This window comes from Cervus elaphus, chromosome 29 (genome assembly GCF_910594005.1).
Source record: "Cervus elaphus chromosome 29, mCerEla1.1, whole genome shotgun sequence".
In the NCBI taxonomy this organism is placed as follows: Eukaryota; Metazoa; Chordata; class Mammalia; order Artiodactyla; family Cervidae; genus Cervus; species Cervus elaphus.
Window position 1 is genome coordinate 58,892,424 of NC_057843.1, and position 15,048 is coordinate 58,907,471.

At 41.3% G+C, this 15,048-nt stretch overlaps 2 protein-coding genes across 2 annotated transcripts in view; one reads left to right on the top strand and one right to left on the bottom strand.

The window, feature by feature from the left end:
- Nucleotides 1–592: 592 nt before the first annotated feature.
- On the bottom strand, nucleotides 593–3,772 carry TOMM5 (translocase of outer mitochondrial membrane 5). The gene is made up of 2 exons (XM_043890830.1): nucleotides 3,570–3,772; nucleotides 593–947 (listed from the first exon to the last, which is right to left on the bottom strand). Exons 1-2 carry the CDS (start codon nucleotides 3,688–3,690, stop codon nucleotides 913–915), a joined length of 156 nt encoding a protein of 51 aa, XP_043746765.1. The 5' UTR covers nucleotides 3,691–3,772; the 3' UTR covers nucleotides 593–912.
- A 9,987-nt stretch (nucleotides 3,773–13,759) lies between these two features.
- The window catches only part of FRMPD1 (FERM and PDZ domain containing 1), a 153,108-nt gene continuing 151,819 nt past the window's right edge, over nucleotides 13,760–15,048 (top strand). Inside the window, exon 1 of the mRNA XM_043891420.1 lies at nucleotides 13,760–13,862. The gene's annotated coding sequence lies outside the window, so the exon portion shown is untranslated. The remainder of the gene's footprint in view (nucleotides 13,863–15,048) is intronic.

The window sequence follows — 15,048 nt, forward strand, 5'->3', positions numbered from 1 at the left end:
GACATAGTCCTCACATGCAGGAGAAGTCAGCAGGCAATGTCTAAAACAGAAAAATCATAAAGTAACAACATAATTGTTATTTACAGACAGGAAGTAAACTCAAGGTAATTCTTGAAAAAGAGGTGAATGTCATGGTATCTGGGAGGAAAGTTAAGGACTCTCCCCTTCTCCCAACAAACCTGGAGAACTGCCTGACTTTAAAAATACAGCATTTTCCCCTTTGGTGGTTTTACATATTCTCAGGCTCAAGTAGTAATGCTGCCTTTCATAAAGACTGCTTAAGAATAGAACCATGTTGTTTTACCAGGACAAGCAAATTCTCCAGTCCCAAACCGGAGGAACTCAATTTAATGTGGTTTGTAATAGTCTCAATGTTACAGTAGTCTCACCAGTGATTGTTCATTTGCAGCAAAAATGTGGGTTAAAGAAGAATAAAATAAGAAAAATAAAAGCCCTATTTTTCTTATTAAAAATATGACATGTTTGTGTGCTGGCTTCCATGAAACAATAACTAATGGAGAGGAATTCTTCAACAAATATACTCCAAACAGAAGTAAAAAAGTACACAGAAATGACTCACAAGACAGGGCCATTGCAGACATAATTCCCTTATAATTCATACTTGCTAGAAAACGGAGCTTGACATCATGATGTACAATTACACCAACATTCATCGAGGCTGATATCACAGGTATAAGGGAACACTAGAACCGTAAAACGTCTCTTCATACTTGCCAAAAAGTTTTAGCTATAAAGGTCAGTTACCAGAGCCAAAATTGTTCTTAACAAGCAGAATTTTTATGTCCATTCAGTCGAAGAGTCTCTTCCATCTTTCTGGGCCTATTCACTTGCAGATAGAAGAAACTGCAGCCAGGTTCTTCATACCATGCATTCACACGTGACACCCACTCTTCATATGCTGTCCAATTTCTTTAAGATAAAAGGAGCTGAAAGGAAAACAAACCCAGGATATGTTTTCAGATCCAGATCATCACAAGTTACATTATGGAATTACAGGACTGGGAGATAAATTTCACAGCTCAACACATTTTTCAAACAAATGATGGCTAAGCCTTGGCCTGTGCGCCCAGCAAAAGCTAACTGCTGTCTTTCAAGGGAGCCCATCCCACCATCGTGTAGCTACAACTATTACAAAGTTCACTCTTACACTATATAAAATCTTCTCTTCACGTAGTTCTCCTCTTAGGACATAAAGAAGAAATCTAATCCTCCTTCAAATGACAAGTTTTTACTTTGTGATGTAACTGTCAAAGGAACAAAACTCTGACAGTCCTATTTCAGTTATTATGAGTAGGGTGGTGTAGATAAAAATGTCTAGCAAACAAGGAAGTGCTGTCATAGGGATCTAAAGAAGTGATATTATGGTCTTGTGTAACAGTGCTATGGCCAAAATAGGCATGGGAAAAGATGCTCAGCATCATCAATCATTAGAGAAATGCAAAACAAAACTACAGGGACATATCAGTTCACACCCAAGAGGATGGCTACTGTCAAAAAACTTGGCAAGGATGTGGAAAAATGGTACTCTTGTACCCTGCTGCTGAGAGTGTAAAAATGGTATTGCTGCTATGGAACACAGTATAGTGGTTCCTGAAAAAAAAAAAAAAGATGGTGGGGTGAGGTGCTGCCAGCAGCTGGGAGGAGCAGGGAATGGGGAATTACTGTTTAACAGCTATACAGTTCAGTTTTACAAAAGAAAACGTGTTCTGGAGATGGTGGTGATGATTACACAATATTATTAATGTATTTAATACATTAAATACTTTTTAAAAAAACCTCTTATCAGAAAAAAAATAACAGTCATCAAAAGAATGGATAAAGTGTGGCATATCCATACAATGGAATGTTATTTGGCAATAAAAAGGAAATAGTGACACATGCTACAATATGGGCAAACCTTGAAAACATTATGCTAGACGTGGTCACATACTGTACAGTTCCATTTATAAAAGATATCTGGAATAGGGAAACCTCTGAAGACAAAGAGTCCCTTAGTGGTTGCCAGGGGCTAGGGAAGGGGGAAAATGGGAGAATGATAGCTAATGGGCATGGTGTTTCTTTCAGAAGGGAAGAAAATGTTTTAAAATAGATTGTGGTGATGGCTGCACAACTCTTGACTATACAAAGAACCAATGAACTGTATACTTTAAATGGGTTAAGTGAATAACATGCAAATTATATCTCAATTTAAAAAGTGGTAAGGATCAGTATTTTTTTGTTTTGAAACTGATTCACCTCAAAGACAAAGGTCCCTGAAAAGCAGCCAATGTTTCACTGGCAACTAAGTCAACCAAAAAAAGGTAAGAGGAGGAAATTAGTCAAGTTGAGAGTTGCAAGCTGTTGAAGGAGCAAGAGGACTTGGTAGTTTCCGTTTTCCAAGGGCTCCCTCTCCTGGGGAAGCACAGTGACACCACAGACAGTCAAAGGGACAAGGGAGGAGAGACCCGACCTCAAGAACTCTGGCCTTAGGCCCAACAGGAGCCTTACACAGGATGACCTTCATTTATGGTATGGCCTTCATTTATCAGCATCACCTCTGCCTCTCTATCCAGACCTATCAACAATATAGAACAAGGAACAATGAAAAGGAATACTGAACTGGAAATCGAGCAACAGGGGCAACTCACTTCTAAGATTCCTATCAGTAAAACCAGAGTACTGATCTAGAAAACTGTGTCTAGCTCCAGTGCTGTGTGCCTATAATTCTACTACTTGGCGTTAAGTCCCCTCTGAACGTGGAGTTCTCATTTGCAAAGAGGATATACAGAGACTCAGGCCAAGATCAGCCAATGCAAATAGTTTCTACCAAACGTAAAAATAAAAATAAAAAAAATGCTCAGGCATTACCATTAGCCCTATCGATCCTTTCTTCTTCTTAAAAAAAAAGAAAAGAAAAAGTAATTACCTACTTCACCCTCTGTACAAATGAACAAAATCTTCTGGATTTCAGCGGTCAGCACTAATGGAAACTTGGCAGTCAGTTAAGAACTCTGGATTCTAGGTCAAGATCATTCACCGAATCGCTGAATGACCTTGAGCCAGCTATTGCTCCACTCTAGACACCAGTTTTTCTGTTTGCAAAACGAGGGGTGGCTCCTGGGGATAAAGTTAATTTTGTTGTTTAGTCGCCAAGTCGCATCCGACTCTTTGCGACCCCATATACTTTAGCTCTCTGTCCATGTGATTTCCCAGGCAGGAATACCGGAGTGGGTTCCCATTTCCTTCTCCAGGGGATCTTCCCGATCCCAGGGATCGCACCCGCAAACCTTAAGAGGTTCTTTCAACTCAGTCGTCCTTAAGACGAGGAGGGGCTGAGTGATTAACCTCGTGGTCCGGATCGCCGCGTGCACTCGGTACCCGACCCTGACCCGCCAATCCGAAGCCTTGCCCGCCCGCGCCCGCCGCCCTCAACGTGCACAGCCCTTGCTCCTCGCAACCGCTTAGGTCTGGCTCCAAGGCCCCCACAGGGCCAGTGGGACCAGAGCCGGAGGGCAGGGGGCGGCGAGCTCCCTGTGAGTCTCGCGGCCAAAGCCTGGGAGGGTACTTACTGACTCGCAACAGGGCCACGTAGATGAGGAAGTTCCGTATGGAGGAGATCACATCCTCGCGCATCTTCCGTTTCATCTCCTCCGGGTCCAGCTTCGGCGCAAGGCCCTCGATCCGGAACATCTCAGCTCTTGCTAACGACTTCCACCTGCCACCCTCTCGGCTCTTCTCCGCAGCCTCCCGGCGCCCGGAATTCGGCCCAACCCCATTTCCTGTTCCCGCCCCTTATTTTTACGCATGGCGACGAGAGCCTGCGAAGGACAAACTTTCTCCTTAAATTGAGCTGTTCTGAAGGAGGGCGGCCTGAAGAGGGTGCTCGCCGTCTTAGCGACGCAGGACTTGTGTTCTTCCAGGCCTTTTGTTTAACAACCTCTGCCCTGGGCCCGGTGCGCGTCGCTGCAGGGAGCCCGTCAGAGGGGGAGGTTTGCATAGGTACCATCATAAATAATAATCGTTAACACTTACGGACACTCAGTACAGTGCAATCCCATGAATTCGATGTTATAATCTTCATTTCCTAGATGAGAAAACTGAAGCACAGAGATCTTTAGAACAACAGCTTGCCCAAATTTATTTTAAAATACCTCGGAGCGGGGAACGTGTTGGGGAAGAAAGGTAAACGGATATTAGCAAACTACTGAAAATTACTTAAGCTGGTGATGGTGTATCACTTTAGTTAATCCTGGTCTTCTATTTTGAGTATTTTTGAACTTTTTAATGATAAAAGATAAAGATGGTGAAACTTGCTCAAGATTACACAACTAGTAAGTTGCTGAGCAGAGTTTTATACCTAGTTAGACTTGATAAGATCCCAGACACAGAGTGTTCAACATTTTTCATATTATTGTTGTCTTCTCATTTCTGGAGTTAACCGATCATCAAATTATAGTATTGGTCCAACACTATACTTTGACAATACTATCAAAGTATAGTATTGGACCAATAATACCTTATATATGAATCAAGTTTAGATCTGTTCAACATCTTACATTTTTACAGATTTACGGGAGAGGCTTAGAAACCACGACTTTAAAGTCGGTCTGCGATGGGCAGAGGCAAGGTTCTAATGCAAATAATTATAATGTCAAGTTGAATTCTCTTTCCCGTGAACCCTGTTGTTCCTCTGTTAGTCTTATTAGACATTAGCGCCTGCTTAGATGGACATCTCTGGAGCCAGAAGGAAGGAATTTAATGCAACCAGATTTCCTGTCGAAGAATCATCAAACGGTTGTTAAAAGGCTGCTGCCCCAAATTATGCACGCCGACCAGTCATATATATAATTCTTAGACACGAACCAGATGACTGAACTGATGAACTCAAAACCAGAACGCTCCTTCTTCAGTGTGCTATGCACTTTGCATAGTGACAGTGGATTTTAGATGAATTAGAGCAAGAATTTAACTATGGGAGGAACTGATAACTCTTAAGTGTTGCTGACCACCTTCCTGATGGACAGAAAGGGTCAAGAAAGGGAACTCATCTGCCTATTCAGGCTTTAGTAACTTCTTGCATCTATAATTCAAGCAGTGGAAGAGCAGAGACAGCTCTGAAATGGGAGGGGCTGACTCCCGAGGAAGAGCTCCACCTAACCTTTGAGAGCGTTTAGAAAGCCTGCAGTGATGCTCGAAAGTAGCAGGGGCTGTGGAAAGAGCTTGAACCAGAAGACTGGAGACACAGCCTTCAGATCGGCACTACGGTATCTAGCGTGTGAGGCAGGACAAGTCTCTGTTCCACCGCAGCCGTGTTTCTTTAGTTATAAAGAGAGGAGACATGATTCAATTCTCTTGAGAGTCCCTTTCGCTTCTAACAGTCTGTGCATTTGAATTCTAATTGTATCATCTAGGGCTTTCTGGTCTGGAGGGTATGGACATCGAAATATTATCAGATGTGGTGAGATATCAGAATGTGTGTGTTTTCCATGGTAGGAAGAATGTAGCATCCCACATCCATCTGAATAGTGAGGCAAAACGGATTGGAAAGGGGTGAGTTCTTAAGTGATTCCAGTAACTTGGGTCTCTAATGCTGACTGAATTTAGATAAACAGTTCTCATATGGAGCTACCCATTTTTTTCTTTGCTAAGATGCTCTTGAGTAACTTCCCTGGATTCATAGGGAACCAAAGAGGGGAGAAATTAATAGAAAATCATACTTCTTGCTGAAAAAGAACAGATGGTTAGCATTTGCATTTTGTTCATCCAATGTTTACTTGATGATATGGTAACTTGTGGCTGATCTGTTAAAGGACAGTGTTACTCTCGTAACAATTCTCTTCCAAAGGTCTGGTGCTTGCCTTCTTGTAGAGAGACAGGAAAGTAGTGGGTGGAAATATGACGTAGCTGTGTCTTGGGGTGAGGAATTGGTTCTGGATGCAGGCTAGAAGGTGAACTGTTCCTGTCTCAGAAATGTTCATCCTGATTAACTCTCTTCCCCTTGCATGGTTCCTCTAGTTGTAATGGAGGAAACAGTAAAAGAGGTTTGGCTATTTGTCTTTTCTTTTCATGGTTTTCATTTTTTCGCTTTTTTGTTTGGTATGTTAGTGGTGGTATTGTCCAGTTATGGTTGGTGTAGGTGAGGTAAATTGAGAGACCATGCTTCAGGAAGCATGGAATTAGCTGTTTCACATCTTGGACCCCTCATTTTGTTCCTCATTGAAATGATGAGGGACTTGGGTCAAATCTTTAAAGTCACTTGCAGTTCTAAAATGCTGAAATTCTGTGTCTGTCTTTCCTGTTCTTCCTTTATAATCTTTCATTAAAGGCTAAAAGCAGAGAATTCCCTGTACTTCGCCACAGAAGGCAAAAATAAAAAGTATGCACACATAATTTAATATTGATATTGTATTATTTAGTCTGATCAAATGGTAGTTGATGTCACAACCTGTCTTGTTTTTCATTTCCATCCCAGGAGGGCTTTAAGAGCTGTTTCCTTTGCCTCAACTTCCCAGATGGCACTGTACACAAGCATTCACTGTGTACAGACTACCCAAAAATAATTAACAATTTCAATGTCTATCACTGGGGAGGAATTTGTATTTGCAAAGTCAGAGACTGCGAGGTGACTCATGATTGGGGAATAATTCCGGCATATAATCACAGGAACTTTGTGGCTTCTGATTTATAGGGGATATGTAGTTTTCACATATTGAACCTACAGCCCCTTCAGGTGAGAAAACTGAGGTCCAGAGGGAAGCTAGTTAGAGGTAGAGCCAGCTAGGGCTGGGGTAGGAGTCTGTGCCCTCAGCTTGCCAGTTTTCTCAGCGTACCTTGCAGCTTTTGATATTTTGTGGATATTCTCATTGATAATCCTCCACTCAGGGGTGTGGATTTTAAGAATGGGTTGTTGTTGAACCCATTTTGGAAAGGGCAGGCTGAGGGGAGCCCTTCTTTCCATGTTTCCACGTGCATCACCAGTAATTAATCTAGGCTGTGTTATTATCTAGCTCCAAACTTCTCCTTCCTCTTTTCTTCAGGAGATGAACCTGGTTTGGTGTTCCCCAAATAAACTTGACTTTGAAGCCCACTCAGGACCCATGATGAATGAAACAAAGGTCAGCACGTGGAAAGGCCACTTGGGCCCCCTGCTCTGTGACAAAGCTAGCCAGAGTCCTCCCCCATCAGATGGGGTGACACTTCTGGGAGTTACGGCCCAGCTAGAGGCATCTTTAGGAAGAGAGGCCTTCTGAGCCTCAAAAGATGAGTAGAATTTTGATAACCTTCATCTCACTAGCATTTATTTTCTATGATATCCTGCGTGTATGTGTGTGCTCAGCCACTCAGGACCCCCTGGACTGCATCCTGCCAGGATCCTCTGTCCATGGGATTCTCCAGGCAAGAATACTGGAGTGGCTTGCCATTTCCTCCTCCAGGGGATCTTCCTGACCCAGGGATCAAACCCATGTCTCCAGAGGCTCCTACATTGGCAGCAGGATTCTTGACCATTGAGCCCCCTGGGTACCCCATAATGCCCTGTTCTCTATCTAACTTTTATGACTTTGTTCTCCGGACTTTGTTGATCTCTTTCCAAGCAGACTGTAAGCACCTCAAGTACAAACAACATGTCCTTTAAGCCTCTAAACAATTCACAACAGGTATTTATACATGGTGAAAACTCAGCAGTGACGCCTTGAGTGATTGAATGCTAACCTAGAATTTAAAAATTGGTAGCTTTGTACGTTAGGTTGAAAGGAAACTGTCCACAACAACTTACCCAGAATTCCACATATTTTTATAGTTATTAATTTCTCATTGTTTTAGTATAACTTGTTTTTCTTTGGCTACATAAAAATTATTTAAATAATTTCAGAGTATCATTGACAAAGTTAAAGAATGAATATAAGATTTACTTGCTTTATTTTTAGCAATAGAAATATTAAACCCATATGACAAATTTGATAAATTTTTTTCCATAAAAGTACATTTATTATAAAATTTACAAAATACAGAATTAGAGAAGAAAAAAAAATAACAGTCCCCTATGACTCAACAACCACTATGGATATTGGTGATAATCCTTTCAGGATTTGTTCTTCTATCATATACATGTAGAATTCTGTCTGTCTCTATACATATGTGTGTGTGTGTGTGTGTGTGTGTGTGTGTGTGTGTATAATTTTGTGGTATTCTTTATATGCTGCTGCTGCTGCTAAGTCGCTTCAGTCGTGTCTGACTCTGTGAGACCCCGTAGACGGCAGCCCCCCAGGCTCCGCCATCCCTGGGATTCTCCAGGCAAAAACACTGGAGTGGGTTGCCATTGCCTTCTCTGATTCTCTGTATGAATGTACCATAATTTATGTAATTAACCTCTACCTTTGAGCATTTAGATTACTTTGATATTTTCCCTATAAATATTACTCTGAGAAACATTCTTGTAATAATCTTTGTGGACCCTTAACATGTTTTGATCATTATAATTGTTACCTTAAATTCAGAGTTCTCAACTTCTCTCAGTGACCCTTCCCACCATTTTTTTTTCCTAAGGAAAAAAAGCACTCTCTGGCCAAGAGTATAGGTGTCAGATTTCCAGATCTCTGGGAATTACAAACAAGAGATGGGAAATTTTGTTTGTTTTCAGAGAAGGTTTTCTTCCTTCTGCTGTAAATTCTTATTATTTAGCAGCAGGAGAGGTAAAATATACTCCAGGGTTTACTTTGCATTGACATTATTTAGAGCACATCATAATTACCAGCCATCTCCTTGGCAGAGGCTAGAGGATTGATTTTGCCCCTACTCCCACCTCACCCCCATCACGCAAAACGCACATAGTATATGTTGTAGAAATGTGCTTATACACAGCTGGATATAGTTTCTTGCCTATTAGTAAAAATGTAGAACCTGTTGTATGAGAAGTGCTGATTTAATATTTATCAAGTGAAAGAAAGAGCTAGAAGGAAAAAAGAATCTCTTATTGATTCAGTGACAGCACATCCACTTTTGTTAGACTTGCCTTCATCCCATGTCAGGAGACCTTTGCAAAAGCTGGAAATGAGCTCTTTACTTTTAATGCCCATAGGAAAAAAAGGACGAGGCTACCGGTATGAATTCTCCACACCCTGTCCCCGGCTTTTTCCAGATGACACACCTGCCTGATCAAAGCGAACAAGTAGATACCCACAAGCATAGTTTCTCATCTTAGAAAACATAAAGCTTCCTAAAGGTAGGAATATATTTCACTCTGCTGCTGCTGCTGCTAAGTCGCTTCAGTCGTGTCTGACTCTGTGCGACCCCACAGATGGCAGCCTACCAGGCTCCTCCGTCCCTGGGATTCTCCAGGCAAGAACACTGGGGTGGGTTGCCATTGCCTTCTCCAAGTATTTCGCTCTAGCATATCAAATTTGAATAGCTATATGTTGTTTGTACACATTGTGAGTGAAGGAAGTGCCGATAAAGGCCAGGCCTTAATCTGTGACTTGTTTAGTCACTCAATCATTCTGACTCTTTGCGACCCCATGGACGGCAGCACCCCAGGCTTCCCTGTCCTTCACCATCTCCTGGAGCTTGCTCAAACTCATGTCCATTGAGCTGGTGATGCCATCCAACCATCTCATCCTCTGTTGTCCCCTTCTCCTGCCTTCAATCTTTACCAGCATCAGGGTCTTTTCCAATGAATCAGTTCTTCGCATCAGGTGGCCAAAGTATTGGAGTTTCAGCTTTAGCATCAGTCCCTCCAATGAATATTCAAGATTGATTTCCTTTAGGATTGACTGGCTGGATCTCCTGTCCAAGGGACTCTCAAGAGTCTTCTCCAACACCACAGTTCAAAAGCATCAATTCTGTGGCTCTCAGACTTCTTTATGGTCCAACTTTCACATCCATACATGACTACTGCAAAAACCACAGCTTTGACTATACAGACCTTTGTTGACAAAGTAATGTCTCTGTTTTTTAAATACACTGTCTAGGTTTGTCATAGCTTTTCTTCCAAGGAGCAAGTGTCTTAATTTCATGGCTGTAGTCACCGTCTGCAGTGATATTGAAGCCCAAGAAAATAAAGTTTGTCACTATTCCCATTGTTTTCCCATCAATTTGCCATGAAGTGTTGGGACTGGATGCCATGATCTTTGTTTTTTAATGTTGAGTTTTAAGCCAGCTTTTTCACTCTCTTTCGCCTTCATCAAGAGGCTCTTTAGTTCTTCTTTGCTTTCTGCCGTAAGGGTTGGGTCATCTGCATATCTGAGGTTATTGATATTTCTCCCAGCAATCTTGATTCCAGCTTGTGCTTCACCCAGCCTGGCATTTCGCATGCTATACTCTGCATATAAGTTAAGTAATCAGGGAGACAATATACAACCTTGACCTACTCCTTTCCCAATTGGAATCAGTCTGTTGTTTCATGTCTTGTTCTAACTGTTGTTTCTTGACAGGTTTCAGGTTTCACAGGAGGCATGTGAGGTAGTCTAGTATTCCCATTTCTTTAAGAATTTTCCACAGTTTGTTGTGATCCACACAGTCAAAGGCTTTAGCATAGTCAATGAAGCAGAAGTAGATATTTTTCTGGAATTCTTTTGCTTTTTCTGTGATCCAACAGATGTTGGCAATTTGACCTCTGGTTCCTCTGCCTTTTCTAATTCCATCTTGAACATCTGGAAGTTCTCAGTTCACGTACTATTGAAGCCTAGCATGGAGACTTGAGCATTACTTGCCTAGTGTGTGAAATGAGTATGATTATGTGGTAGTTTGAATATTCTTTGGCATTGCCCTTCTTTGAGATTGGAATGAAAACTGATCTTTTCCAGTCCTGTGGCCACTGCTGAGTTTTCCAAATTTGCTGACATATTGAGTCTAGCACTTTCACAGCATCATCTTTCAGGATTTGAAATAACTCAGCTGAAATTCCATCAGCTCCACTAACTTTGATTGTAGTGATGCTTCTGAAGGCCCACTTGACTTTACACTCCAAGATGTCTGGCTCTAGGTGAGTGATCATACCATCATAGTCATCTGGGTCATTAAGATCTTTTTCATATAGTTCTGTGTATTCTTGCCACCTCTTCTTAATATCTTCTACTTCTGTTAGGTCCATACTGTTTCTATCCTTTATTGTGCCTATCTTTGCATAAAATCTTCCCTTGGTATCTCTAATTTTATGGAAGAGATCTCTAGTCTTTCCCATTCTATTATTTTCCTCTATCTCTTTGCACTGATCACTGAGGAAGGCTTTCTTATCTCTCCTTGCTATTCTTTGGAACGCTGCATTCAGATGGGTATATATTTCCTTTTCTCTTTTGCCTTCAGTTTGAGCAAACTCCAAGAAATTGTGAAGGACAAGGAAGCCTGGCATACTGCAGTCTGTGGGGTTGCAAAGACTTGGATACAACTTGGGAACTGAACAATGGCAACAAAAGATGAAATGTAAGATCTGAAACCATAAAACTTCTAGAAGAAAACACAGCTGGTATACTCTTTAGCCTTGATCTGGGTTAATATTTTTTGGACATGTCCTCTCAGGTGAAGGAAATAAAAACAAAAATAAACAAGTGGGACTACATCAAACTAAAAAGCTTTTGCACAGTGAAGGAAATTACCAACAAATGAAAATGTCATGTACTGAATGGGAGAGGATATTTGCAAACAATATCGCTGATAAGGGGTTCATATAGAAAACGTTCAAAGAACTCATGCAATTCAACATCCCTTCCACCCAAAAAAACTCAACCTAATTAAAAAATGGGCAGACAATCTGAATAAACATATTTCCAAAAAAGACATGCTGATGACCAACAGGTACATGAGAAGATGCTCAACATCACTAATCATCAGGGAAATGAACATCAAGACTCACCTCACACCTGTAAGAATGGCTATTATCAAAAAGACAACAAATAACAAGTGTTGGTAAGGGTGTGGAGGAAAGAAACCCATGTGCACTGTCGGTGGGGACAAAAAGTTGGCAGAGCCACTGTGGAAAACAGTATGGAGGGTCCTCAGAAAATTAAACATGGGACTACCATACAAGCCAGTGACTTCACTTCTTGGTGAAAAACATGAAAACACTCATTAGAAAAGATATATACACTGCCATGTTCATTACAGCATTATTTATGATAGCTGAGATACAGAAGTATCCTCAGGGCCCATTGATAGATGAATGGATAAAGAAGAAGTGGTGTAAATAAATATACAGTGTAATATTACTCAGCCATAAAAAGAATGAAATCTTGCCATTTCCAGCAACATGGATGGACCTAGAGGGTATTAAGTAAAGTGAAATCAGAAAGAAAGAAAAAGACAAATACCACATGGTTTCACTTATAGGTGAAATTTAAAACAAACAATAAAATAAAACAGAAACAAGGTCATCGACACTGAGAACAAATTGATGATTGTTGACGAGGAGGGGGTTTGGGAGAGAAGAGAAATAGGTAAGGGAGGTTAAGAGATACAGAATTCTTGTGAAATAAATGTGTCACATGTATAAAATGTACAGTGTGGGAAATATAGTCAATAGTTATATAATATCTTTTGGCATAGAGATCACATATCACAGTGATCATTCTGAAATGTACAGAAATATTGAATCACTATTTTGTGTAACAGGAATTTATATAATCTTGTAGGTCAACTATACTTCAAAAATAAACTCATAGGAAAGGAAATAGGGTTTGTGGTTACCAGAGATGGGGTGTGGGGGTGGGGTAATTGAAAGCATTCAAAAAGTACAAACTTCCAATTATAAGATAAATAAGTTCTAGGGATGTGATATACAACATGATAAATACAGCACTACTATATGTTATATATGAAAATTGTCAAGAGAGTAAATCCTAAGAATTGTCATCACAATGAAAAAAATGTTTTTTTCTATTTCTTTAATTTTGTATCTACATGAGACGGTGAATGTTCACTAAATTTATTTTAATAAGCTCATGATGTATGCAAGTCAAATTAGTAAACTGTTTGACTGAAGCATATATAGTGCTTTATGTCAATTATATTACAGTAAAATTGGGAGAACTAAATTAAAAACAAATAAAATTAAAAATTAAGAAAAGCCTTCACTAACTCTCCTGTGCTGGCTTAGCTGAGTGTCTCCATGACCTGTTCCTACTCCTGTGAGAATGTCAAAGCTCTGAGCACAATGTCTTGCCATTGTGTATGTGCTCTTCTCCGCCCCTTAAAAAGGATAGCCGTCATGTCTTGCCCATTTTTAATCTCATAGTACCTAGCAGATGGGAACTGTTCAGTAAGTGTCTCCTCGGTAAATGCTTGTTGTTAAATAAGTTGATTTTGAGGAATGGTATCAAAGCTTTTGTTGTCAGGTAACCTGAAATTGTAAGCCTTAGAAGTCTGAGACATTATAAATGACTCATAGGCTCTGCTTCCTTCTCAACCTGATGGACTTGGAAGACATGCAATGACTGATACACATGAACGTCACATGCATCCCTGCACAGTGTGTATTTCCAAGTCACATGACATTCCTCTGCAGGCAAAGAGCCCCGGGCCAGCTGAGCTAGGTTCGCGCACTGTGAGTGAGCCTTCCAGGCTGCTGGCACACCTCAAGAGGGTGTGGATTTTGTGTCAAGTGTAGGAAAGCCAACTAGGGCAGAGAGTATGAGAACCAGTTGGAAGCAGGATGACACCCCAGGGAGATGAATCTCCTGTTCAGCAGTTCTAGTCTCAACTCTTTCATTCATGAGCTGTGTGATCTTGAACAAGTGTCTTCCTTTTTGTAGGCTCCAGTGTCCCTGTTTGTAAAATGAGGGCTTGGATTGGCTGGTCTCTAAAGTCCCTTCCAGGATTGATGCTCTGGGATTCTGTGAAGTGTGAAGACTGCAGACATCAGGGGAAGGAAGCAGGTAAGTGTGTATTAGGAGCATGTGGCAACCAGCCCATCTGTTCCAGGCCTTCAGCAAACGGGAGCCAAGCTAGTATACAGATTCGCTTTAAGTCACCCTAGAAGTGGAGACATCTGAGGCACGATGGCTCAGCATTGCGTCTCAAGGATCTAGCTCAGGTCTGTCAGAAGGAAGCATTTCCAAGGATTGGAGTGGGGGGAGGGGGGACAGAGCTGTGTTAGTTTTCACTTCATAATAAAACGATCACATTTGGGACAAGTTTTTACGTTTTTTAGCCAGTAGTTTTGATTAATTTTTTGGCACTGAAATTATCCCAAATGTGAGTGTTGGAAATGATGCGAAGTGTACCACCTGGGACTTAGCTGCGGGAGCACGACAGCAATGCAGTGTTTGAGACCCCGTGGACTGCAGCCCAGCAGGCCCCTCCATCTGTGGGAGTCTCCAGGCAGGAATACTGGAGTGGGCTGCCATTCCCTTCTCCAGAAGTGTTTTTGAATGGAACTGTTAAGTGGGTGAATTGAGTTTTGTTTTTTTTTTTTTAGTCTGAGGCTATGAACCATCAAGTCATAGAAACTCATAGAAACTTGTCTTAGCCAAGTGAAAAAAATCCAGTTTCTTCTGAAGTCTTAAATGGGTGGTAGTGCCTTTGATACTTAAATGAAAGATTCCTTGAGAAGCATAAAGAAAAGTATATACATATATATATATGCCTAATTGAATAAATACTTCATAACCAACTCTTACGAGGTCTAGTACACTGGTCTGGTGTTTAGTACACTGGTGTCAGAATCCCTGAGAGGTGTATGGAAACTCCCACCTTTGTCCCTGGCGAGTGAGGTGTGCTCAGGAAGCCAACCTTCTGGCTCAGGATAACTCCTTTCAAGTCTGGCCCTTCCTTTGTGTTGACCAAGAGTTTCCTCATCTTCTTAGAAAAATGCCTGTGTAATGACTCACTTGGGTTCAGAAGGATGGATGCACAATCTCTTAATTCTTGAGGGTGTTTGGGTTTAAATCCTAGTGGTCAAAGCCCAAAACGAGTGCTGGTGTGGCCAAGTCCCGTTTTTGGCCCTCAGGATTAAGTTGAGCCCGGAGCAAAGTGGAGCCCCTCCTGAGGGGACCAGCCAGATGTAGAAAGAATGAAAGGAAATGGGCCTCCAGGTAGAGGAGCCAAAACACAGAAATAGTA